At 40.1% G+C, this 19,243-nt stretch overlaps 2 protein-coding genes across 4 annotated transcripts; both read right to left on the bottom strand.

The window, feature by feature from the left end:
- Positions 1-522: 522 nt before the first annotated feature.
- On the bottom strand, positions 523-16,404 carry LOC109955030 (doublecortin domain-containing protein 2-like). Of its 3 annotated transcripts, none has more exons than XM_020590794.1 (7): positions 16,358-16,404; positions 12,912-13,044; positions 11,093-11,193; positions 10,425-10,553; positions 6,893-6,962; positions 4,937-4,990; positions 523-590 (listed from the first exon to the last, which is right to left on the bottom strand). In XM_020590794.1, exons 2-6 carry the CDS (start codon positions 12,991-12,993, stop codon positions 4,983-4,985), a joined length of 390 nt encoding a protein of 129 aa, XP_020446450.1. In that variant the 5' UTR covers positions 12,994-13,044; positions 16,358-16,404; the 3' UTR covers positions 523-590; positions 4,937-4,982. The 3 variants fall into 3 exon arrangements, with proteins under 3 accessions (XP_020446450.1, XP_020446449.1, XP_020446451.1); XM_020590793.1 differs by lacking the exon at positions 523-590 and adding an exon at positions 3,807-3,853; XM_020590795.1 differs by lacking the exons at positions 523-590; positions 10,425-10,553 and adding an exon at positions 3,807-3,853.
- A 127-nt stretch (positions 16,405-16,531) lies between these two features.
- Positions 16,532-18,597, bottom strand: LOC109955118 (doublecortin domain-containing protein 2). Its single transcript, XM_020590964.1, has 3 exons — positions 18,296-18,597; positions 17,057-17,188; positions 16,532-16,673 (listed from the first exon to the last, which is right to left on the bottom strand). Exons 1-3 carry the CDS (start codon positions 18,517-18,519, stop codon positions 16,532-16,534), a joined length of 498 nt encoding a protein of 165 aa, XP_020446620.1. The 5' UTR covers positions 18,520-18,597.
- Between the last annotated feature and the right edge of the window lie 646 nt (positions 18,598-19,243).

Genomic DNA, 19,243 nt, shown 5'->3' on the forward strand with positions numbered 1-19,243 from the left:
CTACTAAATGAGTCTTTGCTGTTAAATAAGTATGTTGCAATGGAATAAATATTTCAAAAATATATCAACGTATTTACATCCATGAGCAAATGACAACAAAATATATAGTATATTATTATTATATTTAATGCACATTGAAATGTTCCTCGTAGCAAAAACCTGTGATCCTTAAAGAAATGACCCAACTGTTGGCACACAGTCTGCCGCAGTCTGCTCCCTGATGAAAAGAGGCGTGAGCACCCATGCAGTTAGTTGCACAACTCTCGTTTGCTTCGTGGTGTAGAGGCAGAGTTCTTTCCACAGGCAATGTCCCATCAGGCCAGACAAGCAAAAGTGTGAGCCAGGTACACAAAGTACCAGCAGGGCCATCTGCTCTGGGACTGCACACATCCATCTTACTGAGGACAACCAGTCTGGGCGAGAGAGAAGGAGGAGGACAGAGGAAGGCAGAGAACGACAGAAAAGTAAGCAGTAGGAAAGAAATAGAAAGAAAGAAACAGAAAAACAAATGTATATGTGTGCCTGTGTGTAATTGGTGGTGGAGGGGTGAGTAAAGACAAGGTCAGGGTGGAGAGAGGTGGTGGCATCATCTGCAGATAGAGAAAACAAATTACACAAACACAGGATGCAGGTTTTTCTCTCATAATGCTGTGGTAATTTACACGCTGGCAAAAGCCTAAAGTGAACATTAACACCATGGTATGGAATAGTAGCACGTAGTCAGAGAAAGGATGAATTCTTTTTAAATGAATAAGACAATTATAAAGCTACTTTTAAAGCTTAATGTTGCCAACTACTGCCAATGTAAGCACAATATAATTATGACAGTACAACACTGGGGATCTTATGAGAATAACATTACTGAGTTATGCAATGTTTTTAATTTAATATTTATAATTTTATAATGTAAACAGAAAGTTATTCCCTTTTATTTCATTAAGCATGACATCAGGAAGGTCAGGAAGTTGTAAGTCTCAGCTCACACTGTCATCCCTGCTTCATAATCATCAGGATATGACTCCAAACACTACAGTCAGTAGTCTGAGGGTGGTGAGATCATCAACCATTCTCCATTTGTTATTATTTTTAGACCATTTCCTCATCACTGTATAATCAGTATATATGGTACCACCGGTATATGCCTCCCACCCCGGCTCCACATTACCTTATCACACTGAAAGCTTTTAGCTGTGCTTTCAGCCATTAGCTTCAAACAGTGGGCAGCTACCAGAGAGAGGGAAAAGTGGTTTCCTGGTGGCTCAGGATGATGTCAATGGTGAAAAGGTCTTTTTTATAACACCGCTTGTCCATTTTATCTGCTAGGAGCCACAATACAATTCTCAAGGCATGTGGAGCCTCTATCAAATGACCTTCGACAATTTTCATTTCACTTACACCAAGTCACAGAAGTTTATAGACACTTTTTTCCTCTTCAGCCTGTCACTGATAAGTGCTATAAAACTTCCATAACAGCCACTATGTGCTCGTGAGCAAGGCACTAAACCTTCAGGAGCTTGTGATACAGCTGGGAAAGTTCCCACAACCTGACGCTTGCTGTAAAGAGATATTTGTAGTTTCCTTGGGAAAGGGTTAAAGGACATATCTTTTGCTAAATTCATTTTTAGAGCATTTTCTGACATTCACATGAATCTCCAGTGTGTGTAGAGACACACAAAACATGAGAAAAGAGCATTGCCTACCTGTTTTGCTTTTTCCACATTTGTAAAAACCCACATGCTTTTTGAATTTGTCTCTCTTTATGACCTCATACAAAATGATACAGCAGTTAATTTCATAGATCCTCTATCCTGAGAGCCAGTGACGACACAGTGGATATTGTATATTTATTGTGGATATGTTCCTAAAGATATCCCTAAAATGTACTAATCACTTATCAACGAGGGTCAGTACAATGCTGGATTTACTTCCTAACTGAAGCTCAAGAGTGGATCTATTCCAACTGTCTGTGAGTCTACCTCACATGCCAATGCTGTAAGTGTTGATATTTTAAAGTTATTGTAGCGTTGGCTGGGTAAAGAAGGGTCAGGAGAACAGTTTGCCTTTTCTGTGGTCTTGCAAGCTGCAATTTTATTGCACACACAGCTGGGAACACACAGCAACAGACACACTGAACAATGGACACACCAAGTCCCGCCAAGTTTGAACTAGTATCCCCCCCTCTGGCATTATGGGGAGTCCCACCAGGTGCTGCTTTGCCCCAGTGCTACAATATTTTACTGCTTGTGTATGAAGTTAGCCTGTTTAACTTGGCCACATTAGCCACAATGTCATGCTATACAGCTAACGTGGCTAACAGTAGCCTGTATTACAAACCGAATGGCAGAAACAGATTAAATCTTTGGTCTAGTAATATTGATGAACAGTCAGAAGGTACCAGAGAATTTGTGTGAACCTGTATGTGGACCTCTGACTGAAGCAGACCTGAATGAATTTAGCTTCAAGCCTTCATTCAGAGCAGAAAAGCTGATTTAACATCATATTGAAAACAATTGTTTAGCTGCTTACTGAAGTGTATCAGCTGGCCAGAGTGCCTGTCATAGGAGAGGACTGATGTGTTACTGACAGATGCTCAGGCTCCTGCCCTCCAAAGGGGATTTCAAAACCAATCGACTGCTGGATGCACAGAGGCGTTCCTCACGTATCAATCAATTATTTACATATTTATGCTGGCTTGCAAAAAGCTGTTTGACTGCATTTCATAAGTGCTAGACTGACATGCATTTTGTAGGAGGGGAATTGATGTAGCCCAGCTATTACTCTTCATTTGATTCTGTGTTTATGGCAAACTAACTTTTGCACTGTCACAAGGAGACATATGTAGATGTGTAGATGTGGGCTGGTGATTCTTATTGTCTGCATTGCAGCCATTAGCTTTTATGCCAGGATACATCATTCTATATTTGAAGTAACATGCAGAGAAAATCTGTTTTATTCATATTCAAATTTCTTTGAACACAAAACTGAGGTCAAGCCATAAACTTTTCAGCATACTATGTAAGTGCACTGGATACTTAGCAAGAGGGGGATTTTTGTGTGGGGGCACCTGAGTTATATGCTAGAGAGGAAGAAGTGGCAATAGCAATAGCATACACACAGCTCTGTTGAGTAGCTTTGGCAGTGCTTGAGAGAGATCTATTTTATTATTCCTTGTTTAGTCAGCCTCTCTGGACTTTTTCTTTGAAGTGCTTCATATGAAGTATAAAGTAAAGCACGACTACATTGTATTTAATATGAGGTTTGCTTTAGGATTAAAGCTGTGCCCTGAGGTCAATGGCAACAGCCCTCATTCCACTCATCACCTCGCCCTTGTGTTCGCAGCCACCACTATGAGAGGCAATGATTCATTTTTTTTATCCACTCCAATATCATTAAATTATTAGTTGATTTCACTGGATTTAATCAGCATAGTAATTTCTCTCCATGGGAAGATAAGTCTTTCTCAAGAGCAGTTACACCGTCCACTATGCCGGCTGATTAGACACAAGCCCCCAAAATAATTCATCAGAAAACTGCGGGAAATAATTTATCAAAAGTGCTTCGCACAAACCCAGCTCAGGACCTTTGCTTCTTAATAATTAAACTCTGCAATTAGGCATCTTACCATGCACTCAGTGTGAGGCTCCATGTAATATTCATAACCATACATAATTATGCAATATATTCATGGAAATAAGAGGCTATATATTCATATGGGAGCTGTCACGAAGAAAGACGTTTTTATTTTGTTTATAACACTGTTTCATCCTATACATGAGCAGCTGGCTTCTTGAGACAGAAGTGAATGAGGATGTCTGGTCTTTTGCAGTCTGACACTGTAATTCTGTGGCTCTAGCTCTTAGAGGAAAGAGGAGAGAAAGAGAAAGGGGGCAAGAGACAGAGAGTAATCACTGAATGGCGATGGTCTCACCATGGGAACCACTAATATCAAAGGCTATCTGCTGAACACAACAAAGGCATACCTTAGTGGTAGCATACAATGACCATAGCAAACACAAGATGCATTAAATTAAAATGGAGCTGAAATGGGGTGCTTTCTCTAGATGCATTGTATGATAAATTATACATAATGCTCATCCCAGCATAGTAAAGAACTGCCAAATAAAAACAGTTCTAAAGCCCGTTATGGTCCCTGTAGCAAATAACCAACAGCAGTGGTCTATGCTGGACACGCTGTGGACAAGGTTGGCTTTCATCTTGAAATGCAGTTCAAAGCTATACGCTATGCACAGAACAAACTGGCAATCAAAGCTAATGTGTAACTGGGCAGTGGCACACTTCACAGAGCCTGTCATCTCAAGTGCTGCTGAGATCACACACAGATGCATTTCTCACATCACAATGGCGGATTTTCAACACACGGTCTTTGGAACATATTATTTTTCACCATGTAGAAGTTAAAAAAAGAAATTGCTGTTGAGAGCTGGTGCCTTTTGAAGGCCTTTCATGACTTGTTCATGATGAATGAGAAGAGGAGCATATACTGCATTTTCCTTCAGCTGGTTAATAAAGGCTTTCATTCTTCCTCAGTAACGCAGTCCCCAAGGATACCATTTGCTTGTTCCCAGTTTATATATGGGTGAATGAAGTGAAGAAAAATATACTTTTCTATAGTATATCTTTTGTTTAAAAGAAATATTGTAGTGGACTAACCACTCCATAAAACCAAGTTCTTTAGTGACATAAATATCATAAAGCTCTTTGTAGAGGGATTTCATAAACAATAGCCACACCAAGCATATGTAATGCTCAGAAGTTGTTATAATGTGCTACAGTAACATGGAACAAGTTGTATCCTCATATGGTTGATGAATGATGCTGTATTCTGCATGGAGTTCTACTATAATATGTTATGTTTTAGGTATTTGACAAGTTGAATCAGTGAGGAACTTTATTATATTGTGTCTATAGTACATACCTTTTGAATGAATATAATGCAGAATAAAACAAGGAATGTCAGGGTTTCACTTTTCTAGAAAAAAGAAAAAGAAAATAATTTATATATACACATTCAAGAGTCAAACCATTATCTCAAGGCTTTTTGGTAATAAACAAAACTAGTGTGTCTTTCTGTTCCTGTCATATGCTGTACTGCAAAACAATGACCTTTTAGGATATGGCACAATTTTACTGCCAGTATAATACAGACGTGATTAACATAAGTAAGAGTTAAAGTCAAACAGGCGTAAAGGTCGTCACTCAGGACTAGTCTCAGGTCTGCCAGGTGATTTACAACAATTTAATTTGACTGCGTGGAGTAATTTATCTGTGACAGAGCAAGTCATGCAACTCTCTGCATGTCGTGCGCACATACAGGCAACAATACGCCATGACTGCACACATCTCATATCTACACAATCAGTCACAATGTTTTACAACTTCTGTCAGAGGCCCTATCAGTCCTCATAAATTAGAAGGCCATTGTACATGGCGTCAATAACTTTTGAAGGAGAATCTGAGCCAGACCTAACCCAGTAGTATCTCTTTCTTTTATATGGAAGTCAAAATGCAATATGGAGGAGGCAGGGTAAGTCCTTTTGATGGTAGTTTAGAAAAAGGCTTCCTACTTTCACTAAGCTTAAAATTTCTTTCAAGGATATAAAACTAACCTAACTATTGACATTTGCTGCAAAGCAGGTGGCAGTCAGGTCTGATTGTGTGAAAGACTGCTTGCATTTCTTTTTACATCCTGCTTACCACCACTCTAACTGTAAGTCTCCAGCTATGCTTTGCATCTGTGTCATCTACAGATCCACTGTGACAGCTAGGGAATATGAGGCATGAATGATGTAGAACCATGCATAAACAGCAACAACAATAAAATGTGAAAGGGACAGAAAAATGAGTATGTGGGTGTGGAGTCGGCAAGCAATAACCTGCCGTGATTTATTTCAAAAAAAAATGAGAGAGAATATATATATATATATATATATATACATATACACATGCATGTGATTGATGTAAACTGCTGTCTGTTAGATAACCCTGCGCATATGTGCATGCACATGTATGTGTATTTGTGTACTTATGATAGCATGTTTGGCACTTGATGAAGTATGGAGTCTGCTGTTGGCACAGGATGCAGTGATTCTCCTGGTGTCACACTGGCAGAGCAAACCTGAGATTGAAGGAGCAGACAGTGAAAACCACCTGCAGGGATTCACATCCCACCACATTAAGTCACCTTTGGAATTTTCACAAAGGACAACTAAGGGTGTAGAGAAACCATTAAATGGGCCTCACCACCAAAGCATACTGTATGTTTTGCAGACAATTAGACTGAAATTGCCTGAACAAAGTGAAAGGCACATTCTCCCAATAAAGAAGAATGTCAGGTTTACATCACTGCTTTGACACTATTCAATCAAATGCTTATAGCACCTATGATGTATTTTTTGAGATGTGTTCTTCTCTAGATCAGTGAAATAAAAGCCAGACCATGCAGTTCAAGTCACAGAGGGGGAAAAAATGGATTTTCATAGTAACAAGGTATATATGCCTCTCATTCTCTTTGAGTGGTTCCAAATTACAAACAACATGGGAGGTATAAACAGTGCTGAATATTCTCAGGCTCTCAGCATGGCACACCTTGATGTGCAGGTGCTTTTAATAATAGAATAAGTCATCTGAGATTGGGGAGGCGAAAAAAACCCCACTCAACCAGATGGTCTCCATAAAGCATGGCGTAAAGCTCTCCCAGATGTTAAGAGGTTGTTGCGGATCCAGTGACATGCAACGTGAGGGAGGAACTGGTAATGCAAAGTGTATTAGTGGTCTCTTTATGGGTGCATTAGGTGCTGTGGAGGGGAACGTGGGGGCCGCCGCTGCTGCTGTCGATGAGCTACTACCGGGCTTTATGCTCTGATGAACCTACCCTTGACAAACCGGGACACCAGTGACCGTATTGTGTCACAGCTGGAAGACACCTCCCTCTCTTTAGTCTCCTGAAAAACATAAATCAGTTTCTCATATCATCATCTAATCATATTCAATGCATATGCAGCTCTAATCAGTAAATCTGTCACCTTCCACCCCCTTTTACTGATATATCAGATCATAATACTCCACTATATGAGGTAAATCTCTTACAAAGCCTATGTCTTTTAAAATTAAAAGACAGGGCTGCATGAATCAGAGAACTTCACTTGCAAACACCTACAGAGAACAGAGTAGCAGTTGAGTTTAGGATGTGTCTGTACAGTAGATGCATTTCAAAGTGTCATTTCTCTCCTAACAACTGAACAGCACCCCAGACAGGAAGCTAGTTCACTGTCCCCACTAAGGACTAACAGAACATCTCAGTCTGATTAATGGCTGTACGCTGTCTAATGAACAGTAATTGAATGGTATAATGCAGCAGCTCCTTAAAACCCCAAAGGAGTTGTCTTCCTCTGCCTAGTTCTCTGTAAAAGCAATGTGGTGACATTGTCTAGAGTTGATTATAGTTGACCTTGCAAGGGAAGAATAAGGCATCTGAAATGACTAACCTAAGCTGCGGGGAATAGGAGGATGGAAAAACAGCTGAACAACAAATAAAATGGACTTGCATCGGAAAAGGAAAGGATCGATGCAGTGGTCAATAATGATTCTATTTCTTATCACAAAATTCTTAAGAGGAAAACTATTGATCAAAGATCCCTAGTCTTATTGACATTTCTAACAATATTAATTAAGAAAAATGCTAAGCTGACTAGTTGTTAAATCAGCCAATATTGTTAAATCACAACAAACAATACCACACTAATAAGTACAAATCTACCCTTGTCTACATTTCCTCAAAATGTATGGCATCTACAAGACAGACAGTCTTCCCATATGAGATCAATCAGCTCCTTAACAGAGTATACTCCAAAGGAAAACTCAGCCTTCAGGAAGCCCAACACAAGTCAGTCAAGTATTAAGATTCAGGCTCAGGATGGACCCAGAATGCAGACCAGGACTAGGAGGAAGCTTAGAAGCTTTATTTTACAATAAGGATACCAAAAAACTAAGGTGGAGCTGTGGTGCCAGGAGTAGTCAGGTGAGTCAGGCAGGAGTGGCACCGAGGTAGCTGGGAACCAGGAGCATACAGGTAGGTTGTGCCGGGCAGAGAAATGGCTGATGGTGGTGGGTGTGGCCGAAGCACCAGGGGAAACAGGTGAGTCGAGCAAGCCAGAAAATGGACAGTGTGGCTGGAGCTTCAGGAACAGGTACGTTGAGCTTGACAGGAGTAGTGACAGCGTCACTAGGGAGTCAGGAACCAACAGCAGGTAATGTGGGACAGGGGACAAACTAGCATCAAGGTAAGGGGACTGAGTCCAACAGCGTCGCTGGCAGATCAAGAATACACAGTAGGTAATGTAATGTGGGACAGGGGACACACCAGCGTCGCTGGGGGATGCAGAAACTGACAGGTAAGGGGACAGAGTCAAGAGAGTCAACAGAGAGTTGTACTGGGGTAAAGCTGGGGCAGGTGAGATGATGCAGGACAGGAAGTAACCAAAATAAAAGCTCTCTGAACAGGAAATAAAGCTGAACCATAATATCAAGTGATTATAAGAAAAGCTCTGATAAATTTGCATCAGGCTCCAGTCCACCATCACTCGCTCTCTTCCACTGAGATAGCCTGCCTTCACTCCCAGCGGACATCTCCACTTGGCAGAGATGCTGAATCTCGTTATTCTTTATTTGGTCTGGACCACACAGGTCAATATCACACAACTGCCTCACCGGTGTACTGTCCGTAAATGAATTCACTATTTAAATCCAGTGCAATAAATCGTTTAAATGTTTGCCTGAAAATGCAATCATGTAATTGAATTTGGCCATCAATATCTACTACAGTATATACACACATATACAGAGTACACAGGGCATTTCTCAAGCATATATGAGCAGAGGCGTCGGAGGAAATCTGTTCAAACTCAGCTCAAGGCATAAGTCATAGCAGTATAGTTATCCCAAATTATTATTCACAGCGCTCTAAATGATGAGGCTGCTGACAGTGAGACAGCAACAGTCTGTTTGGCCTTAAAGGAAAAAAAGAAGTGTAAGTATGAATGATGGTTAGGTAAGTTTCACCTGCTGCATCATTTCTAGTCTGATGGCAAGTCTTTTAAATATACTGTACAATAAAACATGGAGGAAGATAAAACAAAGTTGCTGCCAAGTTGCTTTCCTTTATGAGCTACTGTAAGTTAGCACATTTCAGTGAAATAATGCCCTTGGCACTGGCACAGTTTGGATAGTTGTGATGTAAGCTGTAATTACTCCTGTTTAAGATGTGTTCTGGCATGACCCTTTTTAACTGGAGAGCTTTCAACAAAAAATCCACCTTCTCTTTTTTTGTCAGTCTTTGTTAGCTGACAAATCGAAAACTGCCTGGAAAGATGATTATTGCAAAAAGCAGCTGACTCTGTACAGGGATTATTATTATTTTCCATTATCTAATGGTCATTCCTGACAATCCATAGCCAATCTGAATCAGCAACATTCATGTATGACAAAAAGCAATAAGTAATGAATTAAGCTATTGATGGGGTCTTTAGCCAGGGTCATAACTGGCCCCCAGAAGTCAATAATTATCCCGATAAGAATATCTTTATTGCAAAAGTGCATACGGCAGCAAAATCATCACCACACCAAAACATTCCCCTATGGTGTAATTGTCATTGCTTGAAATTATAGTTTTCATTAAAATGAAATGTTCAAGATTATTGATTGCTTAAATAAGACTCAATATCCTCTCATTTCAAAGCTGAATGAAATTGCTTGGAATAGTAATAACACCCAACTATTGTGTGCATTCATCACAGTTACACTGCTTCATATCGCTGCACCTCGAGGAATATTAGAGCAAAATAAGTGTATTTAAATGAGTGTAATTTCTAGGAGCCATGGATTCCTGCAAAAACATCAGTACACACAGCTCAGCGCCACTGTGAACATACACAACCAGAGTTAAAGGACAGGCATCAAATACATGCTGCGCTGTTATCAGACTCTAAAAACAAACACAAACTTATATATTTTTTAAGCTTGATGCTGTGATTCATATACTATCTATGGCTGCAGCTAAATTATATAAAGTTCCACATGGAGCTCAACCAAGTGTCTTTAATCCTATATCTCCAGTACCTGTGCCTTCTACTGACTCTCCTTACTCAGAAGAAAGTACTGGTAAATACATAGTGTACAATATAACAGAGAGAACCATGATGGCAGAAAAAAACAGGTTAGAAATTAGATAAAAGTATATTTGCTGGAACCAGGTCTACAGTATGTGACTCTCATGCAATTATGAAAATGGTTATGATTACCATAATTGCTGGTTGGACCATTTTATGTGACCTAATCCAACAGCAAATGAAAAAATTGGACTAATAATAAAGTAAAAATGAACTATTAACTATAATAAAGGTACTTACATCCTTCCTGGGACCTGCAAACAAAGACTTCTGCAGAAAGAAGTCATCTGAAACATAAAGGGAGGCCTTGCAAAGACTCGCAGAACAAGTCCTATCCTCACACTGCTCGTCGACTATCTTGGCTTCAAGCTTCAGGGAGGGAAAAACAAGATCCCCCCGCTGGGTTACACAGTACTGTACTGCTGTATTGATTTTGCTAAATATTTATATATTTATGTAACTTTTTCTACTGAGCACTTATGAGCCTTACTTGGGGCAGAAAATGATGTGGAACTGTACTAGGAGTAAATTCTCTATTCTGTTTGAAGCCAAAAAGCGCATGGAAAAGTTTATCTTTATTACGCTCGACTGCAGCGACAGACACTTCTTCCATCTAAGACATTCCTTTTTGCATCACATATAAAGGGTTTTTGTGATGTTTATCAATATTTTCACTACACTTCTGTTGTTCTTCAGTGACAGCAAGCTGTCAGATTATGAGAACTAATAGGTACAGTTAGTACAGTTAATAGCATTAGCCCTTGGCCAGGTGACATATCTGTCTATGGTGATGTGTTTTCAGACTGGGGTCAGTTCTTACTTCCTGTCTGATAGAGGGGCTGAGAGGGTCAAAGGTTGCATGCTTAAGATCTCACCAGGGTACGATACTACATGGCGTTGCGTTTTACCTGATCAATTGGCAGGTCCACCTTCAGCTGGCAGTCCTCTTGCACTTCCACCGATCCTGCCATCTCACTTCTTTTGTTTTGTGCATTGAACACGCTCCCCTCTGAGAAGAGTGATTAATCACAATTACCTCATCTGCTGGCAGTCGCCATTTCATTCTTCTGCAAACTCTCATTCTCTCTCTCTCTCTCTCTCTCTCTCTTTTCCTCTCCTGTTCAACTTCACAAGAGATCAATGTTGCTGTCAAGCCACTTATTTATTTAGAGTGGTCCCACAAACAAAAGGCGTACAGAAAGCCACAGCTGCTTTGCCTCAAATATGGCCAGCCAGCGTGAACTTTCATTTCAGGGTTAGTTCCTGACAGTGACAGGTTGCTCTTGATGTATATGGGGAATAGCCTGTATGGAAACATCCTTTTCAAAAACTCCTTTTTGTCTGTGGCTGAAACTGATACAGGGTGGAAAGTGAATAATGAAACAAAGCACTGAGCTTGAGTCTACTTCAACAGCTGTAAGTCATTTCATTTAAATAATAACTAACCAAGCATGGCAGATTAATCAGTGATAAAACAAAAAAAGACAAAAAGGTTTATTTCATAGGTTTAGCTCAAAGAGACAATTATACAGCTGCAAAACATGCAGCCTTTATTGTGCTTTACTTGTAACATTATTTTTCTTTCAAATGGTTTATTATATCAGCTATCTTACAGTAGCAGTAGTTGTAATATATGAAAGGGTGGCAGTTTTCAACCTGTGGCAACTATCCAATTCATGCTTCCACATACAGTAAGTAGTATATTATTCGAGGCCCAGGTTGTCTTTCAATTTAGTTTTGGCTTGACCTTATCACGCTATTATGCGGTTAGCAATACAGAAATACGTGCTTTGTTTTCCACGCTGACAGTCTCTGTGCTGTGGATTGTATTGTTTACGTTGGTTCTTTTTGTTCACCTGTCCGTTCTCACGCTCCTGCTATCCTAGTTCCTGTCGTTAGTTTGTGTGTTTACCGTCCTGGTCTCCTTAGTCATCACTGCCCTTCCCTTGTATGTATTATGGACCCTGTTATGTTGTCATGATGTTTTTATTCCATTAAACCACATTTTTTGTACTAGCACCTGGGTCAGCCATCTTGAGTCCAACCCCAGTTCCCCCTCACCCTCCTGGTGAGGGGGACTAAACCATAACACTTCTAAAGTGTGCAACTAATACAATGCTCAGACCCAACAATCTTAAGTATTTTGTCACTGTTATTTGTGATTCACTTTTAACCACTGTGGCTCCTACAGCAAGAGTAAATGGGAGTATTCTGTTTTTACCCACATCGTTCTGGATTAATATTCAGCAAAATGGTTTGATTGGATTAATCTGTTTTTAGTCCCATTGACAGCGTTTGAAGTCTTGTTCTGTTTAACATTCCCAGAAAAGAGTGTTTCTGTCAAAGAGCAGGGTGTGATGGTCTGGTTGGACTTTAAGAACAAGTTTCCAAGAACAAGGACCCAAAGAAGCTTCTTTACAAATGGTAGATTTTCACTGTGATCCTAACACACACTAGACCCCTCACATGCAAACACAGAGGAATGTATAACGGTGCACATTCTTATGTGTCCTCAAATGTAGCCCTACACATGTAAATGTACGCTTCCATATGCACGTACAGATTCTGTCCCAAAACATGCATATACATAAAAAATCAAAAGCTAATAAGTTTCTATATTTCATCATAGCAGGAAAGGAGGTGTTAGAGGGATAAAAGTACTATGAGGATGTCAATCTGGACAGAGAGAGAGGGAGAGAGACACTTCTGTAGAAGTGTTCAGCTTACCCCCTGTTGCGAGGAGAACTGGGTTTCTGGACACCTGCCTCTGTTGTTTGGCTCTTTCTGGTTTGGCTGTGTGTTTCTGCATCTGGCCCCTGGCTGTGTGCTCAAGGTCCTCTCCAAAGCCTGTGTGAGCAAACTACATGGAGAGACAAAAGAGAGGAGAAAACAGGAGCACAGATTAAGGCATATTTCCCCAGATGTCTCTGTGATTCATCATCGACGTTTTGCTATTGTTTTGTAAAGAGGAAGAAAAGACAAAACTCGGTGAGACAAAACTTGTTTCTCTGCTTTTTTCAATGCTTTTTCCTCTTTTTTACACTTCCCATTGACCTCAATTTTTCATGAGCTGATATGCTTCGTAGCTCCCCCATAACCCCCACTATACTGAATTCATCTGGTTCCAATACATCCAGTGCACAACCTATCAATCACTAGAGAGTGTGGCAAACTAATCATTTATTGATGAATCGGGGCAGCCATGAATTTCTGACTGCATTTGTCTTATTTATCAAGTCAGATCAAACAATAAAAATCCAAACAAGCTTAAAGGGAAAGGGAGGGAGTCGTAGAGAATAACTTACTCTTCAGCAGTAGAGAGCATAAGGTTATTGATGGAGAGGAGAGCGAGAAAAGAGGCTTAGTACTGCGCTGCATGGTGAAAGAGTGAAGGAGCAAGATAGGATAAGAGAAAAAGAGAGAGAGAGAGCAGTGGGGAGAGGTAAGAGTGATGTTCAGACAGCAGGGTACACATCTGAATTAATGCTTCCACAAAAGGCAATTTTCTCCTCATAGGCTCCTCATCCCCTCTCTAGGTATCAAGGTGAGGTATGTCTCCCTCACAGAGAATGAGAGACACAGACACAGAGAGCAGACTTAATGTGTCTTTTCAGCTACAGTGCACTTTACTGCAGTTGTCTCGCTGGATCTCTGTGCTGGCTTGGAGGATAGTGTAGTGATCTCAGGCTTCCACCAGAATACACTTCTGGCAATGGTGTTTGCAAGCTCACTAACATGGAGGCTGGGGAATAGCAGTGTTGTTTCTTTACTTGTTTGCTTTCTTTAATGTGGAGGCAAAGTCTGTTGATATTCTTTTTGAGTTTCTACAGCTGGTGGTGGGCCGAGGGAGAACAATAAACCAACAAAAGACGAGTGAAATTTGCCTAGTATATTCAGCGAAAACGAGTTCACACTAGAGCTGTGGTGTCCACAAGTGTGCGAGATCAAAGGCAGAAGAGCAGTGGCACTGTCGCAGTGGTACACTGTAATCTCAGTTCATCTGTGAGTGATGTGAAACAGCTTCCCGCTAAAGTTCAAAATCAAAACATATCTGGGCTTTCAAAAAGTGAACAGCTTGTTTTCCATGTGTACAGTCTGGAAGTGAGATGTAAATAGATCATATTTAAATGAACATAGTTAAATGAAGACTGTCTCATTCAGGGAGGAGATGGCAGAAGACGAGGGGTGCTGCAAAGCCAGGAGAGTACAGTACAAGTAGCGGTGCAACTGGAAACACGGCAGTGAGAAAGCTGAGGTCATCTAGCCCCTCATTCTGCATTACACATCTACAGCGCCAGGCCCTACGAAAGCAGACAACTGTGTGTATCCCAGACAGAGAGAAACAGAGTGCTAGAGTTCGTGTGAGGCTCAGGGGGATCGACCAGCGAATAATCTGTGGCCCTCTCAAATGGCAGAGAACAGGAGTCAACAGGAGGACACTGTGATATGATAGCCAGGGGAAAATAGGGCTCCCAACCACTTGGACCAAGCGGCCTCCAGCCATACTGGCCGTGGTATCAGTAGAAGCCACTTCCAGGGCTAGGTCCTCAGTGAGCAGACATGCTGGCAGCAGTGCCTAGGTATAGTTTTCCTTGGGGCATTGCTGTTTCCCCTAACCAATGAGATCATCCAAGACAGTGCAGAATGGGGCTCAGCGGCAAGTCATCACTGATGTCATAGAGTGCAGCTATTAAAGGTTTAGTCAGCCTTTCTAGGCTGTTGTCACAGGATGCTTAGTGTGAAGCACAACTGCACTGCTTAATACTGTAATATAAAAACACTTTGATGCACACCATTATTTTTTCTCATTGTCTCCTGCATTCCTCTCTCCCCTATTAATCTTCTCTTTATGCTATGTCTACCTCAAAAGTTTCTACCTCATCATGTCTGTGAACACCTAACTCAGCATATATGCTCACTTCCAATGGGAAGATAGAGAGTTTTCACTCTGCGGAGCAGTCAGTTAAACTTTAGACCATAAAAAAAAAGGACAGAGAGTGAGTTTGTGAGAGCAAGGTTACATCAAGCAACAATGGACATGTGTAAAGGTTCTTTTGTAGTCATTACAAACTAGACTGCTGTTGTTTTGTGAGGTCAAAGTGAAGTTAATGATTGCCCCGACCCTATAAACGTGTGTGTAGTCAGTAAGCGAAACAGCTGATAGATCAAAACAAAGTGGGCATGTTTTGTCACTTGTATCTGTCCCTACTAAAATGTCTGTATTAACGGGTCAAATCATATTTACAAATTTATGAAGGATCAGATGAAGAGGCAAGGAAAGTAAACTGCAGCAGCATCATGTGTGGTGAATGACTAATACTTCAGTGAGTTGGTGGATACAAAACACAGCCACAGCTCTGTCTCTGTCTCCACCTCATGGTACTGAGTGAAATGACAAAGACAGTAGTCTTTGCATTGTTGACTTAGATTTCCTTAATGTGTTAGGGCTGAACCTCAGCTGAGCAAATTTTGACAACATCTGTCATCTTAGATGACGATTTCTCTTTTTTTCAAAATCATCAACATTTAAACAGATTATAATATATTGATAATAAATCAATCTAATTTCTGAATATAATGGTAGTCAGTCACATATACCACAAGAGATAAGGCATGAAAAAACTAGCATCTGCCACAGTGTTGTCATCTTTCATGTTTAGAAAACTCAGATGTCAGACACATCTCTCTCAGGGGGCCCCGTCTCCACCTCAAGCTGCTGAGTGGGCATGTTTTCATCCTCAGTGTGTGAGTTCATATGGATTCAAAGCATTTCACTGTCTACTTAATCACAATCCAAATTGTCCTGGTTTGAATAAAAAAATAATTTTTTGCACCCCTGTTGCATATGATCTGTCTACAAGGCTCACTGCACTTGATCAAGTGGGCAGCCTGTGTCTGTGGGGATTACCCATCAAAGTGGAAAGCAACAGTAACTCAATGCCTCCTGCAGACAATGATTGATGATAGTGCTGTTTCATAACGAATTGTGACCCAACAACAAGTCTCACACGTGGGAAATGTTAAATGAAATGTGATGTGTGCAAAAATAGACTTTCTACTGTGATACTACCAAGCTGTTACAGTAATAAACTAGAGAATTTAGGGAAAAAACCTGTAACAAAATGAAGAACTAGATGAAGAACTGCACCAAAATCTGAAGCAGATGTACTCACCACAGACTTCGTGTCTCATCTTTCTAACAGCAGGCAGGACTTCTTGGCTACAGGGACGAGAAGGCAAAAAAAAAGAATTGATAAACACATTTCCTCTTTTCACCAATAGAGCTGCTCATTTAATTTATGTTAACAAAAACCTATTTCACTGACTAAACGTCACATACACTTCTTTCATGTTGTTCTCTCTACATCTCTTGGGATGCACTGGTCATATGGGAGAGCTTTAAACTTTTCTGCACCAAGTGCAACGTAGTACTGGTTGGTCACCAGTTCAGTGGGGCTGCAGACGGGACGTCCATCTAACCTGCAAAGCCTGGGAAAGCAAATAAAGAAATACCATGAAGTTTAGCGATGTCCTGCCAGTGTTTCATCTATGCTTACTGGGTAGAAGTACAACATAGTTAGATGTATATAAAAGAATGAATATTATTATTTTAAATTTAATGTTAGCAAATTTTTAAAAACTCGACCAAGCAGTGTTTATCTAACAAGCAGTTTTGGATGAATTCCAGTGAGCACATGGTTGTGACGTTATTGTGACTGGTTAACTTTTAACAAACGACATTTAAGACAATAGAAGACATTATTTCTGTCAAGAAAATAAAATCATAAAACTTTAAAAATATGTAGGCCATTTTGATTAAATCAAGGCAGAATTCATGGTATTGAATACAATATACTAATATCAGACATTACATTTGCACAGCACCGGTACGAAGATGCACTTTCTCTGTCACCATAGCTAAAACATTTGGCCAGCTTCTAAGAGTATACTTCAGGATATGTATTCGAGCAGGAGGCACAAGGACATCTCCGTTGGTAAACACGCTATGAAACACAACAATATATGAACCAAGGAGAAGTGAAAAAAAATTTCTATCACTGCACTCCTCAACAAAGAACATTCTCCTCATTACCTCCTAGCTAACTTTGCATCTGGCTTCAAATCAATACTCACTTTACTGTGCAAGATTCATCAGCGGTTTTCCTCCAGCAAGAAGAAACTACAATTTTGCTGTGAACAACAGGTAAGATCTGAAATTTTTAAAACTAGGGGTCAGAAAATGAATACAGGCTAGTTGTAAATAAGGAACGAGCCACATATGTGTCTGACTCAAACTCTGATGTTGAATGATAATGGTGTTTTTGTGTTTATTATCACTGTTTGGTTCTGGATATTGTCATTCACTGTCAGAATTTAGGTCACAGAGGTGCAACCCCCCACTGAAGAACACCTGTCATACTGCATGGCTACATGTAGCACCTGAAATTAAAGGTTAGATTTAGTTCAATAATGTTATTATAACTGATTAAACACAAAATTTGGTTTTGACTGTCCTTTTTTCTTTATCTGTGGCTTCTTGGTTGTGATCTCACAATAGCTGTAAAAGATTAAAACCTCATGTAAATTACTCAAACCAGGCCTTGACATAGTCTATGCAGTTACTGGTAAAGATAGATGGAATACATCTTTATACCTGATTATGCCAGTTAAAATCAGTGGTGGAAGAAGTAATCACATCCTTTACTTAAGTAAAAGTAGCAATACAACAGAGTAAAAGTATTCTGTTACAAGTAAATCAATGAGGTCTTATAATTATACTGTATTTTTTTCTATTAATATGATTATGAAAGGTAACTAGTAACTAAAGTAATAAAATAAATATAGTGGAGTAAAAAGTACAATATGTGCCTCTAAAATGTAGTGAAGTAACAGGAAATGAAAATACCTAAGTTAAGTACAGATGCCTCAAAATTGTACTTAAGTACAATACTTGAGTAAATGTACTTAGTTACTTTCCACCACTTGTTAAAATGAAATACATAGGTTAATGACATGTAAAAACGTATTATTAATTACAGAGTTCCAAAACAGGCAAAGTCCCATCCATGGCCAGGTCTCAAAGTACACACATCCAGAAACAAGGTACCTACTCCAGCTTTCTGAACAGCTCATTTCCGGCTGCAACATATTCACTCCCGTGTTTTAACTCGTCCAGATGCTGAACTTTGTGGCCCTGTAAGGGGGTGTAGAGTTTCCTCACGGCACCAAAGGGACCTTCAGTCACTCTAGTTAAAAAGGCCAAAAAACTGTCGAAAGTGGACACCTGCCGCGGGTTCACAACTACTTTTCTTCCGGGGAAAAAAAGCGTCTCCATTCCTATAGACAGTTATTGTTTTTGTCGGTGGTAGGTTGCTTGTCCCTGATGTGCCGGGCATAGTTAACAGAACCAGTTACAAACAACATCCAGTAAATGTGACGTGTCAACGGCAGATGTGTTGAGCCTCCGGAGACGTAACTTGAGATGGCACCTGATAGGGAAACCAATTCTTCCACAGGAGAAGTCTGTGCTGTTGTTTTATGGAGTTTCTCTGTGGCATGTGGCTAACATTAATTTAGTGTTTAACTCAAAAACTCAATTGTCTCCATGGCAACCCACAGGGGAATCAATTAATGGGTTCTAAACAATTTAGAGATGATCACAAATGTAGGCCTATATCAGATTAGCCTATACACCTAGTTCAAAACAACAGCACACATCAGATGTCCAGCCTAACATTTATTTCTCCCGTTTTTGCTTTCCATGTTATAGGCTGTGGAATTTTGTTTCAGCAGTCCTAAACAAACTAATGGACCTGTTGGAGTCCAATATTGGCTCAGTTTTAAACAGGCTTAGGTACACCAACTTATTAAGAATTTATATGGGTACCATTTTTATTTGGGTGTCAACTTTCTTCACCGTTTGTTTTATGGGTCTCTAAGCAACTTTATGTTGGATGTGCAGGAGGCTATCCACAGATGCTAATGAGAGGCACTGATACACACCCATGTGGACCAGTAAACTTACTCATTTGGCTTGTAACTGGCTTGCCAACTGAACA

This window comes from Monopterus albus, unplaced genomic scaffold (assembly GCF_001952655.1).
Source record: "Monopterus albus unplaced genomic scaffold, M_albus_1.0 scaffold13.1, whole genome shotgun sequence".
NCBI lineage: Eukaryota > Metazoa > Chordata > Actinopteri > Synbranchiformes > Synbranchidae > Monopterus > Monopterus albus.

What these genes read in the sequence shown, in the direction of transcription:
- LOC109955030 (XM_020590794.1), bottom strand. Translation starts at nt 12,993, where the DNA reads ATGCAGAAACACACAGCCAAACCAGAAAGAGCCAAACAACAGAGGCAG. An exon ending in TGGACCTGCCAATTGATCAG is followed by an intron (nt 10,554 to 11,092) that starts GTAAAACGCAAC and finishes CCCTCCCTGAAG; the next exon opens with CTTGAAGCCAAGATAGTCGA. An exon ending in TTGCAGGTCCCAGGAAGGAT is followed by an intron (nt 6,963 to 10,424) that starts GTAAGTACCTTT and finishes TATGTTTTTCAG; the next exon opens with GAGACTAAAGAGAGGGAGGT.
- LOC109955118 (XM_020590964.1), bottom strand. Translation starts at nt 18,519, where the DNA reads ATGGAGACGCTTTTTTTCCCCGGAAGAAAAGTAGTTGTGAACCCGCGG. An exon ending in GAGCTGTTCAGAAAGCTGGA is followed by an intron (nt 17,189 to 18,295) that starts GTAGGTACCTTG and finishes TGTGTTTCATAG; the next exon opens with CGTGTTTACCAACGGAGATG. An exon ending in CGTACCGGTGCTGTGCAAAT is followed by an intron (nt 16,674 to 17,056) that starts GTAATGTCTGAT and finishes TTGCTTTCCCAG; the next exon opens with GCTTTGCAGGTTAGATGGAC.